This window comes from Xiphophorus maculatus, chromosome 13 (genome assembly GCF_002775205.1).
Source record: "Xiphophorus maculatus strain JP 163 A chromosome 13, X_maculatus-5.0-male, whole genome shotgun sequence".
Classification (NCBI taxonomy): Eukaryota; Metazoa; Chordata; class Actinopteri; order Cyprinodontiformes; family Poeciliidae; genus Xiphophorus; species Xiphophorus maculatus.
The window spans coordinates 19,589,213-19,614,056 of record NC_036455.1 but is presented as its reverse complement, the minus strand read 5'-3'; the positions used below and the strand labels follow the sequence as shown (position 1 = coordinate 19,614,056).

Below are 24,844 nucleotides of genomic sequence, written 5' to 3'. Positions count from 1 at the left end.
TCTCCAATTGAACTTTTATTTTTCCAAAGCTTGGTCCATTTTACTGTTGGACTTTGTTCACTAATGAGGCTTTTGTGTTACAACAGGTCGAGCCGCGCAGCAGTTAAGCTGCTGGCCGGGAGTTTCGAACAAATTGACACAATCCACATCTCCATCCACACAAAGAAAATGAATCAGCAAGAGCGCATGACTCACTTTTCCAGCTCGGACACATAATTAGAGGGAATGTGTAACTGTCATATCTTTTAGGCAGGCACAGCAGTTTACTGACTTTTCTTGTGGTGAAGCAGCCAACAGAGCATTTGTAAGCAACAATTTGAGAGAAGAACAAAATACGGTGTAAATAACTAAATAATAATGTTGATGGATTCTAACTTGTAGATGTCTGCATTTTAGGTCCAAACACAGATTATAAGCCTTTTTTTTGCATCAGCTTTAGTCCAAAGTGGGGTTAACTGCTGTTGCTGTTGTTTTCCACATAAAGGGATTTTCCAAAATTAAAAGTTGTACATTTTAATTGTTAATAGTCACCTGCTTACCTCCCACATCACTGAATTATATCCCACAGCTGACTTGGTAAATGGGCTGAATTTATTTAAACACCACTCAAAGTGCTTTTTCACTAGAGCTACATTCAGCCAATCACCATCATGGATGAACACGCATTCATGCAACAAGAAACGGATCAGAAGACACCTTGAGGTTATGCGCCTTGCACAAAGGCACATCAACTTGTGGAAGGAGGAAACAGCTGGAGTCAAATCCACAACTTTTTGGTTGCAAGACAACTGCTCTACCCGCTCAGCCACTGCTGCCAAACATTAGATTTGTCTGTCTTTATTTTTGGGCAGGATTTGGAGTTTGTTTTCTACAGCATTTATCTGATAATACTTTTTTTACTATCTTTTTTTCAGAGCCTGGGACCGAATCAGAAACCACAATGTATTATGTCATTGGAGCCATTTTGTACAGAACCCTTGGCATCATCTTACCTGGACCAAAGTGAGTACTTTTGTTATTTGTTTAAATTATTTCCTTCCAAAAATGTTAGCCCTCAACTTTTGTTTCTTTCTTTTGCTGTTATTTTATTAGATTAGATTAGATTATTATTCCTCTTTGAAATAATAATAATATAGAGTTTCCTCCTTAATTGTACTACCTTTCCATTCTAATGTTTGTTAGTGGTCAGCTTCCCAGTCTTCGAAGGGCAAGAGCTGCTTTCCTTTTTTATCCATGCAAAGAGCTGCGTGATATCTTGGGTGCAGCGTTTTTGGGTCATCTGTGCAGTGCGGATGGTCATAACAAATTTTGAATCGGAGTTAGCAGTGCTCGCCAAATATCAAAGCTACAATCTAAAGCTGCCCACAGCTGGCTGCTAACAGTTACGCAATTTATTTTAACGCTCTTGACACGGTGGCTGCTATGCACGCTGCACAGTGTAACCACCACTGCAACAACTATATCATCATCAAGCATCCCTGTTCTCCATTCAGGGCTTTAAGGTCCACAGATTAACTGTTGTTAGACACTTACAGCTCACAGCTCAAAGTAGAAGGGACCAGGCTCTCTTGTCAGTGGTAGCAATAAACTCCCAAAGTCTGCTTTTGCACAACCAAGCCACACATACTGTTATTCATTTCACAGGATCTTTTAAAAACCCACTACTATTTTTAATAATAAATGCCAATTTAAAAGTGCAGATATTTTTAAAGAGGCTCAATGAAAATGTGTTTATACATTCACTCTTTGATGCAAAAAAACTGAAAATGGGTCTGTTATTGAGTGTTCATGTTTTTTTTTTTTTTTTTTTTTGTAACTTTGCATGAATACGGTCCTTTAATAACAGACTACCAGCACAAAAAAGACACAATCAAAACTGTTAGATGACTTTTTTAATAACTTTATATTGCAGCAGAAAGTCTTTCAGTGTTCAAGATTTTAGGTTTTAACCTGAACCTCTCCAAGTGTCTTCTCTGGTGGATTTCCCATTCTTGTCACACAAAAATGTATTTTAAGTTGACACTTAAAAAAAAAAAAATAATTATTAACTTTGGGATTCGCTAAAAGCCCTATCACGTCCCAAAACAGAGCATATAACTTGGAGGCAATGCGAAGGTCATTAAAATCCTCTGTGAGGATGTATTTTGCGGTGATAATGGGTTGTTTTATTCAGGTCAGCCCTCTTGGTTGTGGAAAAGTTGGATCTTTTGAGACCATTTTCTGTCTTTAGCTCAACTGAATGTTAACGGGGACAGAATTCTGTTTTCACCAAGGCCTTCTCCGAATCACCCTTTCCCTCTCATTGTTTGTTTTTCATTTACTTGGAGGATTTCAGAGAGCTTTTTCTACGTGCTCTCTGAACCCCTCCAAAAATATGCACATATACTTAATGTATATCTTTGTATCATCAATTTCCTATGTATTTGTACTTCAAGCCCTCCTGCGGTGATCAACTCCAAGATCCTGACGGTGACGGTGCGACCTGAACCTCAGCCGAGTGAGCCCATGGTTGTGGTGGAGCTGTCACCGCTTTTAAATGTAAGTCCAAACAAATCCAAACCCAGCACCTATATTGGTATACATGATAACTAGACTTTTGATTACCAGTGGGGATATTTTCTCGCCAACCCAACTTACAAGAAAACTTACAAGAAAGCTGACATATTTTCTCATGTATACGAAAGTGCAAGGAAAATGCTAATAACTCCATAAGGAGCACTTTCTAATGCAAGGGTATGCAATTTTACTTTTTACTTTGCTCTTGTAGACTAAGCATCTTTTGGGTTTGAAAATAATTGTGAGGCTTTAATGGAATCGTGTCGTCCCGGCTGACCTCGTGTTGCTCGACTTCTGAGGAAATAAAAAGTGCTGCGTGATATAAACCGCTATGGTGCTAACCGAATAGTGTGTGCAAACACAGACCTTTCTGACTTTTTTTTAAGGTAGACTTTGAGTGTCTGTTTTGTTAATATGAAAGCACAATAATCATGGAAATGATTACATATGAGTATAATGGGAAGCGTGCTTTTGAATGTTGATAGGGTGATTGTTTTATTGGCTGTTGTACTATGTAAAGGAAGGTGTTGATTATTCTCCCTAGTCCCATTATCCGGTTTCACCTCTTTGCACATGCATTCTAATATCTCTATTAAATCTGATTGACACGGTCAAAATATATGACAGGATTTTGTGAAAATGATCTTTAGTCTCCATCCCTGCTGCTCTCCAGCTTTGTAACACTCTATGTTTACATCCCATAATATTTTTCTGTCTTTCTATTATCTTTTTTGTTGTTTTGTTGGTTTTCTTGACGGGGTATTCTCCGTCCAAAGCAAAATGTCTTAATGCTGATCCTTGCATGCTGCACTACTCTGCAAACTGAAGGCTCCTGCTGAGTACAAGCACTTCTCTGGCACACACTGCAGCTTAGGGTTTGGCCAATCTTGGCACCGCAGATGACGCTGTACACATAACCACTTGTAAAGTCAGTATTATCCTTCTCTAAAGAGTGCTTCTGAGTTCTGGTATTTTATTTCCCAAACATTTGAGAGTTAGCAAGAGATTCATCCAAACAGAAGCCGTGCGGCAGATGATTAAAAAGGTCGTTCTTGATACTGCAGTGCTGTGCTTGTTGCACCAGCCATAGCTCTGACCACAAAACGCATTCATTGTGCCATTGGGAACATTTCTTCAGAAAGTCTGTATCAATAAAAACAAAAAGTGGTATTTCTACATAGAATTCATGTGATAAAAAAAACAAACACATTTTGTTGATTTGTTTAACCTTTCAATAAACGGGCAACAAAAACAAAACCTGTGATTTACACATTAAAATAACCTGAATCCTGTTTTGTTCTCATGAGCCGAATCATGTTTCATCTCATCTTCTGAGAAGCATTTATTGGCAAAACATAGGTGAACTTGCCCCTTACCAACGGAAGCAACCCCAGATGATAAAATCTAACCCCAGAGTTTTGTGGGCATAATGGTCCACCTTGTTTTATTTAAGTCATCTCACCATCTCTTTTCCATTGCATCACTCACAATCGCAATCTTTACTCTTCTTGGGGAACTACCATTTTCCCTCCCAATCACGCTCATTCATAAGTCTCTTTTTAAGGCTGCCCTGCGGTTAAGGTTGAGCTTTGATGTTTCTTTTATGCAAGCATTGATGTTTTTACTCCCATAAGTAAACACTGGGATGAGGTTTGAAATTAACCTTTTGATTAACATCCCCTGAAGATTTAGGGAATCTCTGATTGCAATCATCCAAAGAACCTTTTTCTGGATGATTAAGACGAACCACTGCCTGTTGAACACGTGTGATAAGTTTTAACCCAAATGTGGTGATCTGAAGGCCTTGTTTATATTCGCGTGCATGTTTATCTGATTTTTAGACCACAAAATTATGATTTAAAAACCACAATTATGATACAGAATAAATGTTTTTAATGAGCTCCAGGGGGAATTAAGTGGTCATTTGGGGAATCAGACGGTATTCACAGAGTGGATTGATGTTTCATAGCTTTCTAGTTGGAGCTCATTGACCACAGTAGTCATTTAAGCAAAATGAAGAGCATTGCTTAATTGAGGTGCTAAATTCAGGTTTTGGAAGAGACAGTCATCAAGCCTGCCTGTACGCTGATTTTTCATTGTTTGGTTGCATAGGCATCATTAAAATTATAATTTGCCATTTTCCAAGCTTTCCAGGGAACAGATGAGAAAAACTCAGATCATTTTACAAAGAGTATGTGTGAGCCATTCAAAACAAAACACGAGTTTCTACCTAAAGCAGGGTGCCATTAAAATGTTAAATGTTTAATCAATTTTTGGGGCTCCACTTTTACACGTTTAGTGAGATGACCTGCAGAAAAGAAACTTGCATTTTAAAATAATTTACGTTATTATTGCTTCAGAGGCAGTAAATGTTGGCTTTGACACACACACACACAAAAAACAATGATGAAATAACTTGGATAAAATATTTTAGCTGTACCAATTTCACCTTTCAACTTCATCAAACAGCTTAGTCAACGACAACAACAAAAAAATAACCTTGGACTGATGCTTGAGTTTATGTGTAAAATTAACCTGCCTCTTTTTTTCTGCCTCTATGGTTGGTTCCTGTTATAGGGTGACAACATTTTTCACTAAAGCATTAGGATGTGACTTTGAACAAAAATAATGTGATAGTGACAGAAAACAAGTTGATTCTAATTTCTTTTCCTCCATTACGTGCATCTGAATCTAATCGGACGTATGCATAACAGCTATGACAAATTGGATTTGGTCTTAACAGCTCTAAGCTCTTCAACAACCTAATATGAACTTGATTTCATTCTGCTTTGTCTTTGGCATCGATTTCATATTTATTTTGGAGTTTTCAAACTTTGCAAGAATTATTTGTTTTTGTCTGCTGTTGCAGCAGAGCTCCCTTCAGTAGCTGCCACCCTGGCCAACCGTCTACACGGCCTATGCCAAGAATCTGCTCCGCCATTGTGCGCATTTTTGATTCAGTTTATTTTGCTTTCATATTCACATTCAACCTTCCTATATAAAACACAACCAGGGAGATTCAAACACACCATGATTCTGTCCCTTGTTACACAAGAATATACTTTGGGTCTGACCTTAGCCAATCTAGAAACATCCAGCTGCCTGAGCTGTAGCAAAGCAACAGCTGCCCTGTGCTTCACTCTCCAAGGCGAGTATGCAGGGTCATGTCTTTACTGAGAGGCCATCTGCTTCAGTCAGACTCCATGTCTTTATCCCCATTGACCTGATTTCTGTGTCTTTAATGTTGAGGAGGATGCACGAGGCCCCAAACCTCAACATCCCCAAAGCAGACCAGTTCAACATATGCCAAGTGCCAGAGTCCACCTGCTCCATCGTTCATACTTGTATTTTTATTTAGAAGATGATTCCTCGTTCAGCTTTAAAGACCCGGGCCTTCCTTATAAATTCAGATCATGCATAAGGTGACTTTGATCCGTAAAACAGCATCCGGCTGATTGACCCATTTCATTTTTTTTTTCTTAGCATCTCTAATATTTCAAATGAAGTTGAAGGCTTTTAAGAATCCCTGAACGCGCGTGTGCTCGTATTCTGTTGCATTAGGTTATTTCATCTGATTAGCTTACCATATCCATAACCAATATTCATCACCACATGAGCTATTGGGTACCTTAAGAAGTGGCAGTCCCCTTCAAGAATAAAAGAGAAGACTTCAAAGGCAGATGCTATTATCGCCATCGAGCCACACTGTGTGCTTCCTTTAAGAGACATCATTTGAGAAGATTATGTCACTGTAGATAGATAGATAGATAGATAGATAGATAGATAGATAGATAGATAGATAGATAGATAGATAGATAGATAGATAGATAGATAGATAGATAGATAGATAGCATTTATTGTCATTGAACAGAATTCAACGAAATTTCCATTGGTAGAAGCATTAAAGAGAAGCCATACATTGCGGAAATGCAAAAATGTCAGTCGTCCTGTAGCAAACACGAAGCCTGATGATTGATAGCTGCATGCTAAAGGAGCTCGCTGTGCTAATGCATGCCCAGGGACATCTAACGTTGGTGACGGCTGTCTGTGTGTAAGGCAGAACAAAGCACTTTTCATCCATCAATGGACGTCATCTGCTCTCTGAGCCCGTGTACATGGACCTTACATCATCTCATCCTCTCAAGTCCAGTCATGGATGAACTGATTCGTGGTAGAACACTCATGAACTGCTTGAAGAAGGACAAATGACCTTGTCTTTCTCAGAATAAATCATCATATTACTCCTCCTGTGTGCACCATCTCTCTTACGTCCTTTGGCTTATTTAAAACAAACTGAATGTGACTGACAAAAGAACTTTTTCTACTTCCTCTCCATATTTTCTCAACAGTTTTTTTTTATGCTGACATTAACTATTAACATAATTTTTTAAGTTTTCCCACAAGTCCAAAGTTAGGTTCAGATCAGAACATGAAATTGCTTTGATCTCAGTGTATGGTGATGAAGCTGTGGGCAACCTTTGGTGGTAAAAACAAACTCATTACATTTTTGAACACCCTTGAATTAACCATTCTATTGTTGCTTTGTAAAATGTTTAAGATTGGTGTACTGCTGGAATGAAGTCTACTTTAAAATGATTTCTTGGAAAATTCCATTGTTAATATTCATCATCCCGTGGACTATGAACCTTTTCGGTCCTCAATGAAGACAATCCTCCCCACTGTGGGGTGGTGAGGTGTTACTTTAACTAATTAAACTTAGCTTTATGCAGTGGAAAGTATTTTTGCATTTTGTTAATAATTTTCCAACAGCTTAGAAACTATGTTATCTGTTTTCTTCTGTCAAAATTATGCACTACTTTTGGTTGGTGTATCACAGTGAATGTTAATGTTTTCCAAGACACTAAATGGAAAAGCTGCATGTCTGTTGAATTCTTGCTATAAGCTTGTTTGCCATAAGGGGGAGCTCAAAGGCAAATTGCTTAATGCTTAGGACTTAGGAAGGCTTGCCACACAAAAAAATAGGAATCCATTTTCCTCTTCTTGCACCACTGTGCAGATTTCAATAGTGTACACTGATCTGCAGCTATTAACAAACTTTTACTAGTTATGTCAATCATGAATCAGAGTCCCACAATGTATTCTGCTTCTGAAGCCCAAGTAAAACGTTGCTCTAAAATTTCAAGGCTTGAAATCCTTCAACTAAATGAGAAAAAGTTCACTCTCTGGTTGAAAGAATAGAGATGACTTTGAACTAATCAGTGCAGGAACTACTTAAGATCGCTGGTGGAACAGATTTTGATGAGTCAGTTAAAGATATCAATCCCCTGATTGATTCACTGATTGAGTCATATAGAGTCTTCCTTTGCCACCTACTTCGATTACCACATGATTTATGCACCACTTGGACTCCAGCCTATTGGCTTCTGGCATCAGCTAGTCAATGGATGTACTGGCAAGCTGATATCAGAACATGTTTAGTCCAATCTGAAGCTCCGTTTGAGTTTTCCCAGTCAGATTGCGAGATGTTTCAGACTCTTTGTACGCGTCAAATAAATCCTTGCTTCGCAGTTTCTTTTCCCCCCCCCAACAGCTTTGTCATTGTCAAAGTTTGCTGGACTATGCCCTAGTCTGTATGTACCTAAAATATGACGCTTTTATTCTAAAGTGCAGTTATTCTTAGTGCTCATGTCCATGAAATGTACTCTTTTATTGCTTCCAGTGTCTCGAGTCTGCGTCACACACCTCCTCTCTTTCTGCAGCCGCATCAGTAGCAGCTATTTGCCGCTCTGTCCTATTAAAGAATGACTCTTTCACCATGTCTTGCACTCACCGTCTGTCACAATCCTTCTCTTTCATTGTCTGTTTGCTTCTCTCCATTGCCCATGCAGCATCACTCTTTGTCCTTTTGGCAAGAAGCTACTCTGTCTTCTCCCTCTGCCGCCTCCTTTCCACTGGCAATAACAGCTTATCTCCCCCCCTCTGCACCCCCACCCTACCCTGTCCTCCCTCTTCTCTATCTTGCAGGGTACATCAGATCCTCAGTGCGTTGTCTGGAACTATGGCAACACGTAAGTTGCTTTGAATGAATGGTGCTGCAGATATACGAGATGTCTTGTCAGTATGTTTTGCTGATTGTTATTGTGTGTGCAGTCTCATGTCCAGTCATACATCATTTAATAGTAAACACACAGGAAACCCTCACTGGTACAGCTAATTAAATTACAAGAAAAAAGAAAACACTATTTCCTTTTTGCTGCCGGGAGTTCAAAGGTAGCGCCACCTTTTAGTCCTGTCTTTTTTTCCAGTGTTTACCTTTTCCCACACCGGTTTAATTTGCAGGTCTTTATTCTGCTCTGAGTGTTGCTTTAATTCGAGTAGCCAACTTGTTTTCAATCACTTTCCTGAAGTGCTAGTATGTTCCTAATGGCTTTTCTCCTAATTATCTAAGTAGGACACAAACAGTTTGATTTCATTTGCTTTGAATAGTGGACCCGTGCAAGTGAACAACGTAATGTAAACCAGCACAATGGATCAGGCTGTTATCACCATTAACCCACATAGAGGCCGTCCAATTTGTCATTGACAGGAATAAACTTGTTCAGAAACATTTGACAAGGCCTTGGTTCCAAGAATAGGCTTAGCTCAGGTGGAGTACAGGGGGAGTACATTAGCTAAATTATTATTTTGCCTAACATGGCATCCTGAGCCTACTCTGTGAAGTACTGGTGATCTGTACAGGGTGTGCTCTGCTTGCCTATTGACTACTGGAGAAAAGCACCTGCCTCCATTGCAACCCTGAAAAAATATTAGGTGGGTGTAGAAATGGCCTCATATCTACCATGAAGTTCCCCTGTAGAAATGTAAGGTATTGGAACAATTGGTAGAATAAATGTCTTCATCAACAGATGTGAAAAGGTTTTTCACTGACCAGCGAGTTCACATGCTGCAAAGCCTGATTCAAAGTTTACATATATTACCCAAAAAGAATGAACATTCTTTCTGCCGATTTATGTTCCTAAATTTAGGATCTCTGTAAAATTAAATTTTACAGAACCTTACATAAAATGTCTACTGTACTTTGACAGAGCATTTCACCCTGTCTCTAAGATTGAATGTAGCTCACCTAGGGAGCAAACTTATTTCAGTAACTTGTGTTTGGGATCTGCATTCTTTCGGGCATGATCTCATGACCACTGGTACGAGTCGGAGCTTGTGTTGTGGTCAAGAACACCTGAGGAAATGACTGAGACTAACAAGACCAAAACGATGCAATACCAATTCCAAGACTCCTGCTTTAAACATAAAAAATATAGTTGTTGTTACAACCATAGAAATATTCATCAATGCCAAAGGCAATTATTAAGAAAATGTGTATTTTAGATCAAAATTACCAACAATTTGTTTGACTGTTATTGCTCATGAAAACCAGGCTGATAAGGCTTAGGTATTAAAATAACAATAGATAAAGGAATAACTTCAGCTTGGCATTACATATGCATATGGAAAAATGACAACTTCTTTCTAAATGATAAAAGTATATAGACAAAAAATATAATTCAACCTTCCAGGCAAATATTTTATTCAACAAACTGACCAAGAGGTGAGGTCAGAAGAGTTTACTTGATAGAATTTGTGACCAGCGATTGATCAGCTGCTGACAAACCCACTGCATTGATTGACGGGTGGCATCATGTCAGTTGTGTAAAAAGTGCACTTAACATTATGAGCAGTAGCATTTCGTTTTATTTTTCTGTTTTATGCAATTTTAAATTGCTTCCAAAATGCAGAAAATAACTTCGGTATTCAAGTTTATGTTTTACAGAGAAGTGAAATGTTTACCACTGTGGAAAAAAGAAGTTAAATTATATCTGCATATTAAGTTAACAAACACATAATTAAGTCCACAATTATTTATTCTCCTGGCATATTCATACCTCAAACTATATTTTTACTTGAACATGTGTTTTCATAGCTAGTAACTAATTGTTGTAATGCCAATTAAAACTTTTCCACTGATAATTAGGAAGAAAAATATCTTTGCCAAGATGAACATTTTTATTGTAAATACAAACCCTTATTGTTTTCTTGAATGATAGCCTATCCCATCTACGATGAACTTCTTGCATGAATTACAATAACTTTAAATTGTCTATCTATCCGGGTTATGAAATAGTGCTTCACTGTAGCTCTGTCTACAGTGCATTGGTCATGAGGCACACAGAACATTGTTTTAAGCTTTCTTTTTTAAAACGATCTGTGATTAATGCCCCTGCAAAACAAACACACCACTCATCCACCATTGAGACTGTTGTACTTTCACAAGGGGAGAGGATCCTGCAAGCTATCTAAAGAAGCATTAAAATAGGACTTTTGGAACTCAGACCACATTTTTAATTGTTGTAAATGTTTGAAGTTGCGAACATAACACTTTCCTAATACTTGATAGGGATTTTCAGGTTAGCATAGTTTTAGATATTGGGTATTGATCAGATCAGCTAATGAGAACATCTTGGCATTAACTAACTAGTGGCTGGCTGTACTCTTCTTTTTTTCAGGATTTTATGTGTCTCTATGGCATAACTATTCGTCTTTTTCTCTTGTTCCCTATTACACTGCTGAAAGTCTTTCTGAATGATAGTAGGTTTCCTTTTTTTTTAAACTTTGAAACAGCTTTACTTGGATCATCAACACATTGGTGTAGCACTGGTTCCTTTTGTTTTGCTCCTATACAGTATAGCAACATTTAAAGAAGTTCTTTGTGTAGGTTTACAGGAAAGTCACTGCAAAAAAACCATAATCCTGCATGTATTGTAACACTATAATTGCAAAGTTGCCATGATATCAGTGTGAACAATTCTGCTTGAACACTCGTGTGCACAGGCCACACGTCATGGATGAAATACCGCTCCAGGGTTTTCCATGTTGCTCCTTAGTTCACGCCACATTGTCAACCAATAAAGCACCCACAGAGGTTTTGTTCATGTCCAGAATAATTGGCAAGCTTCATTACTCATAATGGGGATCACAGCCCAAGAACTTCCAAAGACTCTGCCGAAATCATCCATATTCTGAATGATTTTTTTATTTTTTTTTTATGGTGTGGTGATGAAATAGGCTTCTGTGAAGACGACTTAACCAGGTAAAGCCATTTGTGGTTTGTATTAGAGAAAGAGATAAGCCTTTTCATTGGATGTATTTAAGATGGCAAAAAAGGAAAAAAATGCAAAGCAATTACATTAATTGCCTGATCGTGTTTTAATAATTTAACATTGTAAGTAAAACTAACATTGGGCTCTGTAAGTGAGTCAGTGTTGCCATGAGCAACAGTGCTTTTTTGTAATTTGTATGCTGGTCATGTTAATTAAAAGTGGTATCATGATGAAGTTATTTTCTTCCAAAATATGCTTGTCAGTGGCAATGATGTGTTCAGGAAGATAATTCTGGGTGAAAGATTTGACAAATGATACTTTTGAAATAGCAAATAGGTTTAATGAGAACAGAATCTGTTAGGAGGGGGGTTAGACACTGAAGAGCTTCTCTGTTTACTGTGACAACACTGACTTATGCTAGAAAAACTTTGGTCAGCTCCGTCTTCTCCATTAATAAGTTTTCACAAACACTTTCTTGTGATGTGCCCCCCCCCCACACACATACACAATGTAAGTTCAGGTTTTTCCAGAGAGGATAAGACATTGCAACTTATCAAGCTACCCCTCTCCATCAAGGTAACAGAGGAACAATGCCAGGCAAAGTCAATTAACTAGCTTGCAGATTACAGCTGCAATCAAATTAAATGTGCAGACATGACGAGGGCAGAGAGCCAAACGGAATATAAAGTGGCAACAAGGCAGTGATGTCTATCCACATATCACAGCTGGAGGCATGGGGAAAAGAGCCAAACGTAAGCTTGACAGAATTGATGGGGCGAGCACACAAACTAAACACAAGCTGACTTTATGTGAGTGGATTTCTCCTACGTCCTGTTACCTTTTCAAGAATTTCTAGCAAAACCTGGTCACACGTACTAATTGGACCCGTGAGCTCGTTACATGCGAATGCGGGGAAATGAAACTTTGTGCAGGGGCAAAAATACTCCACGCGTTTTTTTGTTTTTTTTTTCTGTGTCGGGCGGGAGCTCTTGTCTGGAACTTGGCGTGAGGCGCAAAGTTGACGCAGACAGAGAACACGTTGTACAAAGCAGCCGTTTGTTTGCTGGAAGATATCACTGCTCCCAGCTTGGATGCCTTTCTGACCGAGCCAAGGGCTTTGAGGTTGAGCAGGAGGCAGACAAGAGGTGGAGAATGCACAGATAGCAGCACAGGGGGAGGGCAAACATGGCAGCCTCTCAACCAAACCACTGCAAAAAAAAAAAAAAAAAAAAAAAAAACACTGCTCAAAAAGACAGGAAAACCTTTACCATTTTATGACTTCTGCATGGAGACTGTTCACAGTTCAGTAAATTAGAATATCATTGAAAAGTTCATTTATTTCAGTGATTTAATTCAAAAGGGGAATCTCATATAGATTCATTACACATGAAGTGATATATTTTAAGTGTTCTATTAATTTTGATGATTATGGCTTGACCCTAATGAAAACCTAAAATTGAGTTCTTCAGAAAATTACAATATTACTCATCGCCAATAAAATGAATTTTTCATACAAAGGTTGTTTTTTTTGGGGGGGGGGGTTACCATGCTATGCCCTATACACTCAAGACATAAACTGCTGACTTGACAGTTGTCCAGTAGACAGTCACTGACACTCTCCACTAGGAAGTTACATTAAAGAAGACAGTTGTACAAAAAGTTGCTGTTCGCAGAGTGCTGAAGCCAGGTATAATAAAAGAAAGCTAAGTGAAGGGAAAATGTGCATATTCAAAAAGGTAAAACACAGAATTGGGAGTTGTGATGGTCCAGCTCTTGTCAAAAATGTAGCTTGTTTGGTTCAGTGCTCTTAGGCTCCAAAATGGCTCTTCATTTAGTACCACTACAAGCTTTCAAATCTAAAACTTGGCAATTATCCATTATTTGTGTATTTTTATTTTTATTTTTTCAGCATTTCATAAGTTTTTATTTAGCTTTTCTCTCATTACTAAACCACAGCACAGTGACGATTTCTTAATATTTTATTGAAGGCTTTCAGTTTGAAAGCCTGTTCCTGCCTTTGTTCCTGTGCACCTTCTCTGTACCTCTACAGTACACTTGCTGCCTTACAAGTACCCTTTTCCTCTTTTCACATAGTGGTGTAGTTTTAGTTTGTCTTTGCATGGTGTGCCTATAAATATAAAGCACTACCATTGCCTACACGGATTCTGAACTAGAATCCCCACTGGGATTTTGCTCTTCTTGTTCCCCCACAAAAAGTCCGGTTTTAGAGTCAGTGCATTTGTGAGCAACACATAACTACTTGAGAGGACTGAAGAGCAAAGTTCATTCAGGAATTTGTGGGAGATCCACAGACTGTGAATTGCAGCAGAAGTTGTCAGCGATTCAAGAATCACCAGATATATCCAGAGCAATACGACAACAAGAAATTTCTGATTTCTTATGTTAGATCACTAGAAAACCAAGCACTACATTTACATTTTTTCTATCCGAGCTAAGAATATAAAGTCTACACTTTTCCTTAGTGACCTTCATAAAATGCCTGCTTAATTTGAAATTTGCCTACACTGCCAGAAGCGGTTTATTTCACCATTTACCTGGTTTACTTCACCATAGTATCCCTGGCCATTGCCTTCCTGTGCCACTCTGTTCTATTCTCAGCTCCCGTAAGTGCTTTCTCTCATTGAGGTTGAGTTTCTTCGAAAGAATTTCCACCCTGACAATCAGCAAACAGGAGACGGAGTTGTGAATGGTTGTAGTTTGACAATGGACACAATAGAAACGAACGGAACCATTCTATCCATTTTGGCCACACTTCAAATATTGAGCAATTAAAGCCAAAGCAAGAGTAATGTTTAAGACATTTCATTGCTGGCAAAGATGCTGTTTGGCTTGGCACTTTTCTTTTCGCAGTCGGGGGATGGCTGTTTACAGCATGCGCAATTTCCGGTAAGCTGTATAGCGTAGCTTCCTTCACGATTAGGGTGACACAGTCCACATGTCATGGCCAAAACTTACCGATTTGGTTTTTACTCTTGCATAGTCATATTTAAATGTTCTGACAATTTATTTATTTATTTTATTTTATTTTTTTAATTAGCTCTAAGCTACTAGAATCACAGCAAAGACAAAAGGAACAACATGAACTATCAATAGATACCTATGTCTGTAAGCCAACAGGATTAAGAGGGTTGTAACAAAAATCTTCTGGGTATGTTGAATCAGTGTAAAATGAAGTTTCACTTATGGTATTGAATTAATGCAAGAGGTTGACTTTTCGAAGACATTCAGACCTCCAGTATCGAGACGCACATGTTTATTGTGTTATTTGACTCTGTGGCTTAAATCTGCACAAACGATTCTTATCCATGTGGCAATTGTCTATGTTTCTCAGCTGGCTCTCAGTATTCATAAGTGTATGCTTTATTTATTTATTTTGCCCCTAACAGGCCCATATGTCGACACCATCTGGCCACCCAAATCGTTGAGCCTAACAACCCCCCCTTCCCCGGATGTGCCCATCCCTTCTACCAACTCCCAACCTGTTTTCTTCATTCTTGCAGAGGGTTGTGCTCCTTTCATAAAAATTCTTGCTACAATGTCGATTTAAGAAATTCATCAGATTTATTGACACTAAAGCAATTTTTTCTATGTTCTTGAACTAAGCCCATAAATGAGAGAAGCAGAAATGTATGAGAGAATACAACCTAGTGACCAGCATTGGTGGTGCATTGTAAACATTTGTAATTCATATATTTGATTTGACAATTAGACTTTGACTCAACACTCGGTAGTTTCTTCAAATTCTTCTTTCCTCACCCAGTTTCTCTCTGCTCCACTGAAATTGATGACTCACCTGATCTTAGCTGCAGATCTTATCCTTGCCTCTGGCATCTCCCCGATTTAACCGTGACTCTACCTCAGAGAAGAATATCTTGGTGGAGCCAGTACTGTGGACACACAGAGAGATAAATTCACTGTGCTGTAAATCTAAAACTCGGTGTATTAAGGATGATTTTAGACCTCTTTTAAAAGTTATTTCTTTCATAACTCTTGCATTAAGTTTTCCTTTCTTGTATAAGCGAAACTTTATGTTGAAATGATGTGACAACTAAAATCCATATGCATCAAAGCAGCCAACCTTGCAGTGGCATTAAAAAGTTCATTCACTGTTTAGAGATAAACAGTGTGTATAGATAAAAGTTGCTTTTGAAAAGACTCTGAGGCTCAGCATCGTGCTGTGGTTGTCTTTGTTTGTGATAATTTTGTAAAGACCTTTCAATTGCACTTTACTGCCGGCTAGAAAGACTTGGTGTGCATTGCAAGTATGAACTGTTCACACTGTCAACTTTGGCTCTGGAAGATCAACACCTCAGTCTACTGCCAAAAAAGAATGAATAAATAACTGGCACGAATATGGTTAAAATATCTTGATGTTCACCTTACTAAAATGCACAGCAGGTGCTTTTGACCATAACCTAGAGTATGAGCAGGATAGCAAGTGAGCAAAATGGCTTTCAAAGTGCTCCGTACACTGTAAGCGAATTGTGGCAAATCGAAGTTTACATAACTATTAGATGCTATGTACGTTTTTTTTGGGATACAAGAAAAAAAAACTTTACTGTTTTACAATCAAAAACATAAACATGTAGAGTCTGCTAAATTATGTTGTCATTTATTGGGACTATTTGCTTTTGTTAGGTAAGAATAAGATTTGGAGTTTCAGCAACAAACATGGCAGATAAGTTTGTGAAAAAGCATTGCTTGTCTTCTGACTCTGAGGTTAGGTAAGATAAAGAGTCTGTTATACTGCAGGACTGTTTTTTTTCCAGAGGCCCATGAAACCATGTAAGAGTGCATGTCAGCATAGACTGAAAATGTTGTGGAATTTACTAGTGACTAGAAATAGGTCATCTTTCATTGTGTATAACTGTAAAGCCATAATGCAGGTCTTTCAGTACCTGGTGGATGGGATCTAGATCTGCTGAAAATGAGATTTGGATCTCAAGGGAGTTTACCTGGTTAAATAGAGGAAATAAAACAATTTAAAAAATCCATCCAAAACATAAGACCCATCAGAGTTGGGGTTAGAGGTAGTGCCGGTTAGGTGGTGTTCTAATACTGACCAATTCTTATAAAGTTAATATAAATGCATGACACACATGTGGGCTATTTTTTTTCCTTTTGCCAAAGAGATGTTTTGTTAATTTTCATTTTAACAAAACATCCCTATGTTGTCATCTTCACAACATAACATAGTTACTTTACTGTGCTACAAAATTGCACTGGAAAATATATAACACTGCCCCTTAAGTATTATCATCATATTAGTGTGAGATTAATTTTTAGGAGTGCCAATAAATTTTAGAGTAACTTTATAAATGTATCCCTTGTGTTAAAATTCCTTGCATAAGTGATTAATTCATCAGCTCAGTCGGTAGATAAGCTTGAAAGGAAGACTAGAATCTGTCTTTTAAGTCTCACCCAAAAATATTCTACCAATATCTCTTTATTCCTGCATCAGGCATAGATTATTACTTGTAGAGAGTCACTCACTCTGACTGAATTTAATGTAATCAACTTCAAAGTAAGAAGACCCTCTGACATTATTATACCAATCTGGATGGAATTCAACGTTATGTTTGACATCTTTGATATTTTTATCAACCCTGTGTATTACATAGTTCATGTGTGCTAAACATGAAGCTTGGCTTTTTATTCCAAAATATGTAAAAGTTGCAGTCATCAGTTTATTATAATAGGCATTAATTTGTGTTGGGTCAAATCTTCTTTGTTGATAAATGTGCCAGTATTTAACTTTGGTTACAAAGTTTCCAATTTGAGCGGTAAAGAAATCATAGACTTAGCACATTAAGTATTCTTTCCACTCATTACATACACTTAAACACGCACACACACCCCGACTAACACACTAAACAGAGTAGCTGCCAGGAGGAGGGGGTGGATGGATGATACGGCTTGCTCCACTTTTCCATCTGACAGAACACAAGGGATCAAGACTGTGTCAAACAGCGAGTCAGCACGGCAAGAGGGAGTCGGCCAGTGGGGCTTATGTGCACTCTTCCTCCATTGGATATTGCAGACACGGTCAGGCTCTCGGCTCATTACGGTTATCACAACAGTTTGTAGAGAAAACGTCACTCTGGAGTAAATGGAACTCTCCGACATTAGGGCACGGAGGCTTGTCAAGAACTTTGGTTTGGGTTTCTTGTGGTGGTTGCAAATGTTGAAGATAAGTCAAATTAACCATGTACAAAAGTGGAGCTTTGGTTTTTCTCTGGAAGAGGACCACATGGATATGTGCTAGTAGCTTTGACACAAGGAAAGTTCTGCTTTTTTATGTGGCTGCAGAAGTTATGTGAAGACGCTTAGTATATTTGGTCGTATCACAAAATTAGCAGTCTTGTCTTTTACCAAACAAAATGCTATTGATTGTATCAACATGTGACCAGTGGAGGTAGAACACTGTAACCTGCTGCCAAGGCACGCTTAGACCTGAGACTGCAGCTGTAGTTGAAGATGAAGGTGTAGGAAATCTGTATAGATTAGAATTCCAACTTAAAGCCAGAAGAGAAGAAGATGAACTTTCTCCCCAGGCTTGTGGAATAAGTTTCATCTTCCCTGTTGGATCTGAGGAGCTTAAAAGTAAGTAACCTCTCTGAATCTTACGGTCTGTTATACATAATTGGTTCAACTTCTGCACTGCAAAAAACATATAAGATCTTTTATGCAAGGGTCTGCTGAATGGAGTGTTTGCCATGTTGATTCATTATTTATATTTTCTTTAGTCCTTTGATGATGGTGGAAGAAGAGGGCACTTGTTTCTTTGGGTATCCCAATTTGAGCCTCTGGCAAATGCTTGGAAAACAGTTTCCTGAAATACTTTTTCATATGAAGTCATACAAACCCTGCTAGCTAAAAAAAAAATTAAAAAAAAACAGAAGAAGAAATTGCAAGCCTTTTGGATTATTTTCTACATCCTGGTCGGTAATTCCTTATTACTAGAGTTATCATTTCTGTAGTTACATTGGATGTCCTTGCGAACTGTTACAAAAACATACCATAAATGGCTGCAGCCAAGACAGGTATCTCTGCATTTCCTGTTAGCTCACTTGTTTGAACACCAGAAGGAAAGTTAATCCCTGGAAAGAAGCTTATAAATTAGCCCAGGGCTATACCAGAGAGCAGCAGATTGGGACAGTGGAGGTCACTGACAAAGCATTCTGAGCACACAATTCGAGGAAAGGAGTGTGTGAGGGAAGGTTTTGTGTGGGAGATCTCACGTGACATGAGCCACAAGAAAGACAAGGAGGATTAAACAAGGACACTAGGTTTATCTCTAATGCAGACCTATTTGAATTCTTACTTCTGTGTAGCACAGCAGCAAACCAATGGAAAGAAGTTTTTATCAGGCAAAAATAACCTGAATATACTAAAAAGTATCTGCTTAGGTTGTTGAAACAAAACTACTCAAACATATCTGGCCCTATGCGAAAAAGTGCTCATCCCCTTTACTTAATGACCGTTTGTGTCACCCCGGTCAGAGACAATTGTCATCAGGCATTTGTGAGACCTTGTAAGTCAGATAATAAATCTTCAGCGATTTCTAGTAGAAGGCAGAATACATGCTTCCATCAATTATGACAAGTTGTCTAACCTCCTGAAGCATCAAAACGTCCCTAGGCAACCTTACTACTACCATCAAGTTTTACTGTTGCCGTGATATGTTTCTGAAATGCACTTTTAATTTTACCCCAGATCTAGCTGGATATACACCAGCAAATGGGTTCTACTGTTTGTTATTAATCCTCTGAATATTTTTCCAAAAGCCTTGAGGAACATGTCGCTGAGCAAATGTGAGCTGGCCCTTTGTGGGTTTTTTTTTTTTTTGTTAACAGGGATTTTTGCTTTGGAACGCTCTCATAGAGGTCATTTTTGTCCAGTCTCTTTCTAAGTATTTATTTTGTCATCTCCTTATGACGTTCTCCTGGGAGTAATGTTAACAGGCCACTCTTATAAAGGAAAACCGCCCTAATAGTAGTTCACTGAAATTCCAGCTGTAGAACTGACTTTGCAATCCTTTCCGGGCTGACTGATGTCGGCGACCTTGCTTCTTATCTGCTCTCGTTTCCGGTGATAGTGAAAATGTGTTGCTTTTTGAGATTTTTTGGACCGGATTGTAAAACAGGTTTGAAATTACAGTAAGCGAGTTTTCGAATAAGTCTGTGAAGAGGGGGAAAAAAACCACGAGATCTCCTTTGATAACTATTTAGCGTTTGAGTACCCACTTCGGAGATAACATGTATATACTCATAAGCTGTAAAATCTTTTCACATCCACATCGCATCATCCTCTCTATAATCTTGCAACATGTTCCTCCGGTTGCGAGATCTGTTCTGGACAGTGGAAGACTGGGAAGCTTAGTTCCTACACAGCAGATATCTGGGTCAAATACATTTATACATTACGACACACATCCATACACGGGAATAAAATGCTCAAGTAAGAAAATGGACATTGGCCCCTGTGTGATAGGTGGCACAAAAGGTTGAGTAAGTACAAACGATTTGTATCATATGAAGATTCGCTTCAATGCTTCCTTGCTATATTGAGAGTAAAAATGGGCTGAATATGTATTGCCTCTGGTGAATGTGCAGTTCGGCACTTTGGTAGTCATAGATAAAATGTCTACCCCAAAAAGGTTTCTGTGAGCTGGAGTAAATATTTTATAGAAAACCGTTTGTCTGTTCCGACAGATGCGTACAGCTGATCATTAAAATTTTCAAGAAGTTATGGTATGCTGGTTCACATGAATAATCCTGCCTATTTTAAAAAAATAATGAACAAATAGACTCATTTGCTCTTTGCCTTACAAGTAAAAACATGAAAAACCTTTAATCCAGATTGGACATTTATGGCGTTGCATTTGCCACGTTTAGAGAATCTGGGCAAACAAAATGACCTTCTAATTGTTCTTTAAACGGCATGCAGATAATCACAAAACAAATTTTAATTTCTTCCGTTCTGTGACTGTGAGCTAATCTGTTTGAGAACCTTAACTTAAAGACCCAGTTAAAACCCTTTTCTAAATTGGGGATCAGTTCGAACACATTCTTTTGTCAGTTTAATTATAGGGAGAGATGTGATGGCAAGCACACGCAGCTGAAAGGAACAGGTTCAGCCTTTTACTTTTTATATGCAATCCCCTGTCTCTGCTTGTTATCAAGAAAAAAAAGTAAGGGAATATAAGTGATAGCCTCCTAAAAACGTGTAACCTCTCACTTAAGCTCAATTTTAAGGCCTATTTATGCTAAAATGAAATGCTGTGGAATGACCCAAACCTTACCGTAGAACAGGGGTGGGCACTCCTGGTCCTCGAGGGCCGGTGTCCTGCAACTTTTAGATGCATCTCTACTTCAACACACCTGAGTCAAATAATGAGGTCGTTAACAGGACTCTGGAGAACTTGACTGCACTTAGGAGGAGATTCAGCTGTTGGATTCAGGTGTGTTGGACCAGGGAGACATCTAAGAGTTGCAGGACACCGGCCCTCGAGGACCAGGAGTGCCCACCCCTGCCGTAGAAGGTCTCACTGGTAAGTCCCAAATGTTTATTATTTAACTTGAGCACACCTTGCCTGCAAAGTGTTTTTGGGGATTGATAGACCAAGTCAAAGTAGTGCGTAATTGAAAAGTAGAAGGAAATCGATACACATTTTTTGTTTTTATCTATTTTTACAGGTCTGACATCTTTTTTTGTGGATTTCTAATAAGCCCCTGTAAGTTCCACTGCAAATACAGCTGCAATTATTTGGTGTACGTCTATACTAACTTTATTCAGCTTAAACGTCGGTGAGTTTTCTTTGCAAAATTGCTCAATCTCAGCCAGATTAGTTGGTGGGTTTCTAAACATCAATTTGCAAGTCCTACCACAGATTAATCATCGGATTTAGACATTGACTTTAACTGAACCATTCTAGCAGTTATGCTTTAGTTTTCTTCCACAAGTATCCTGTATTTAGCTTCATATATTTTCCCATCAACTCCATGTCGTTATTTTAAAAGAATCATGGTGCTGCCAGCATAATGTTTTACTCCGGACATGTACAGAGTACGTTTTCAGCCACACATACACATGTTGACCAGAAGCTTAATTTCGATCTAATATAAACAGAGCATTTGTAAATAGGCTTTCTCATAACTTTCTTCTTGCAAGTCTTCCATCAAGGTTGGATTGTTTAAAAGCTGACCTATTCATTGGTGGAACGCGATTTCATATAGGGATGCCCAAACATATTTGGGTTTTGTACTTCCCATATTTTAATTGTAGAAAAGTTTGAAGACCTTCACAATGCATGAAATTCCAATAAATTTTGTTGAAGTTTGTGACTGTACTGTGACAAAACATGAGTAAGGTTAAGGAGTATTAATACTTTTAATTTCAAAATAGTGTGGCAAAAACCCCTTACGGAAAATGCATTCTGATTAATGTCCTAAGGCCATTTTCTTCCATAATCCTTAAAATCTTTCACCTTCATACCAACCTTCCCTCTTGTCCTGTTCATGACTGTTCAAAGCTAGTGCTTCCACTGTGAATCACTCTGTTTGATAAGAATACAAAAAAAGGAATGCCATTAAAACATGAGCTTAGACAAAATCTATTGCAGTGCTCTCTATGTCACTCATAGGATTGTGTATTGAATATTAAACCTGGTCGCGCTGTCACCTAAAGGCTTTGGCACGAGTGGAATTAATATATATATTTTTTTGTAATTCTAACAAACTGCCTTGAATTTTCATTCTTATTTCCAACTAGGCATAAAATTCATCTGTCATCCTCAGCTGCTTTCTTTAAGGCACTACATGCTGTTTTTCATTTCGTCTCTTCTGTTTATTTATTTATTTCTTGCGCTTGGACTTCTGGCCAGAAGCAAAAAATAAAAAAAATGTCTTGGACCTATTTTATAAAACCTAACACATTAGAGATAGTGAATGCACTTTCAAGTGATATTTCAAGTTGTATTTTGAAGTCAGAATGCACAACTAGCCATTTCAACATTCCTTTTTTCTTGCAAACTCTTTGGAGTATGGATACATGCATATATCAAAACACACTGTAAGAGTAATTTGTATAACTGTCATCACTCTGACTCCATCATCCCCACAGTGACAATAGTGCTGGTTGAGGCAGTATCAATCTATTGGGATGCAGGAAATAGGATATAGTGAAATATGAATACAGCAGATATTCTGACTAAAAATCTGCTCCAAAGTACTCTTGGCCTCAGACTGGGCAACGGTTCATTTCAAGTCAGAATTTTAAAAAAGACTTGACGGTGCAAATGCCACCGAAGGTGGATCAACAAAGTATTAAACAAATGTTGTGGGTATTTGTGTAAATGCGATTTCTTGGTTTTCTATTTTTAACAAATTTGCAAAACACTCAAACTCATTTCCAAATGTTTATAATGAAGTATTTGTGTCTAAAATGATGAGGAAAGTGATTCATTTAATACTATTGGGAGTATAGTATAGTATAGTATACTATACTCCCATCTGTTATAACAAGATGTTATACCATAACACATCTTGTTATAACATAACAAGATGTGGAAAAAGTGAAGTGATGTGAATACTTTCTGGATGATGTACTGTATCACCCAGAAAGTATGACGTGAATACTTAATGAATGATGTAATAAATAATGAATCAACATGGCAATAAACGTTTTTACAACTTTTGTTATCCTTTGCCAGACTTGACAAGAACTTGTTTTTGTTTTTCCTCTGGCATCATCGAAAAGCTTTCTAGATTTACATAATAGCAATTTGACACACTTTAAAACTAAAGACAGTATCTGGTTGGAGATAACAAATAAGACGCGCTCCAGGTGTGACAAATCACTGACATTTAATCTGGAACTGATGATGATTTTCAGCTTTAAAGATGTGATCAATGTAAAACTGTGCTTGCTTTGTTTTTGGGCAAATTTGTTGCAGTATATCTCAATTCTAGTGAAAGCCACACAAAAAAAAGTAATTTGCCATTTCTTTCAAATCCTCACCTTCATGTCTTGGCACTGTTTAAAAGATCAAATATTTTCTCATTCAAATGTAATAAAAATGCCGACTATGAACTTTATAGATGACTGTGAAAGGTTGCCTTTGGCAAATCTCTGAAGTGACACCACTGTTGAAATTTGTATGTGTGAGAGAGAGATGCAGAGGTGACTTTTTTCAGTTTAATTCTTTGCATTAAGAACTTTAAGTATTTTAGAAATTCAAATCATGTTTAGCTTTCACTTTTCATTCTACTTTGATAGGAGGGAATTGGCTTTCATGGCACTGCCCTTTCTATATGAACATTGTGCCAATTCATTCTCAGCAGACAAAAGGTCACTTTGTGCTGTTGGTTAGGAGGTATATTTCCTGTTTGTTTTGGGTTTTTTTCAATAGCCACCCCAACATTCTGCAAACAATTAGGAGACAATGAATCTTTTCCATATGCACATTTTTCTGTTGACTGAAAACAGTTAACATTCATCAGAATTTATATTTGCCTTGCTTGTCACCGTTAGATCTGTTATATCTGGTTTCTTTAATTATTGTTGTTTAGCTACAGTAGTTTACAAACTGAAACACTTAACAGACCGATCTTAAAAATAAAGAATATTATCAGAAAGATAATTTATTCCTGTAATTTAATTCTAAAAGGAACATTTTATATGGATTTTTTTGAACACATCGTGTATGATTAACTTCAAATTAGTCTCTAAAAAAACATTTCCTTATACACAAAATTATTTTTATTATAAAAATGTTAATTTATGGCACATATAATTGAGGAAAAATGATGCCATACTACTGCCTCTGTTCAAAATCCCAAAGCCACAGAAGGCCATTAAAAAAAAAAAAATCTCTCAGCTCTCACAAGCAACTGTGTTAATGGGAAGTTGATTGGGGAAAAAAAAAAGTGTGGTTGAAAAACATGCACAAGAAACACAGGCCAAGCCAAAACCTTGAGAAGATTGTGCCTTGCAAGCCACACCTGGGCTGAGGAGAAAATAGTCTGAAATATTTCTCAGTTGTTCAGTCTTCATTTCATGTAGAAAAAAATTTAGCATTTAATTTTGAAAATTAAGGTCCGCACAACAATTGTAGTGGCACAGAGTCCAAGATGTTTGAGTTTCAGTGTGAGGTT

General features: G+C 37.8%; 1 protein-coding gene across 12 annotated transcripts in view; it reads left to right on the top strand.

Moving 5' to 3' along the window:
* The window catches only part of adgrb2 (adhesion G protein-coupled receptor B2), a 262,213-nt gene that overhangs the window by 149,464 nt on the left and 87,905 nt on the right, over positions 1–24,844 (top strand). For all 12 annotated transcript variants that reach the window (XM_023345456.1, XM_023345457.1, XM_023345455.1 and 9 more), the window contains 3 exons: positions 915–1,002; positions 2,436–2,538; positions 8,542–8,585. In XM_023345456.1, the coding sequence (XP_023201224.1) occupies positions 915–1,002; positions 2,436–2,538; positions 8,542–8,585 (235 nt within the window). The remainder of the gene's footprint in view (positions 1–914; positions 1,003–2,435; positions 2,539–8,541; positions 8,586–24,844) is intronic.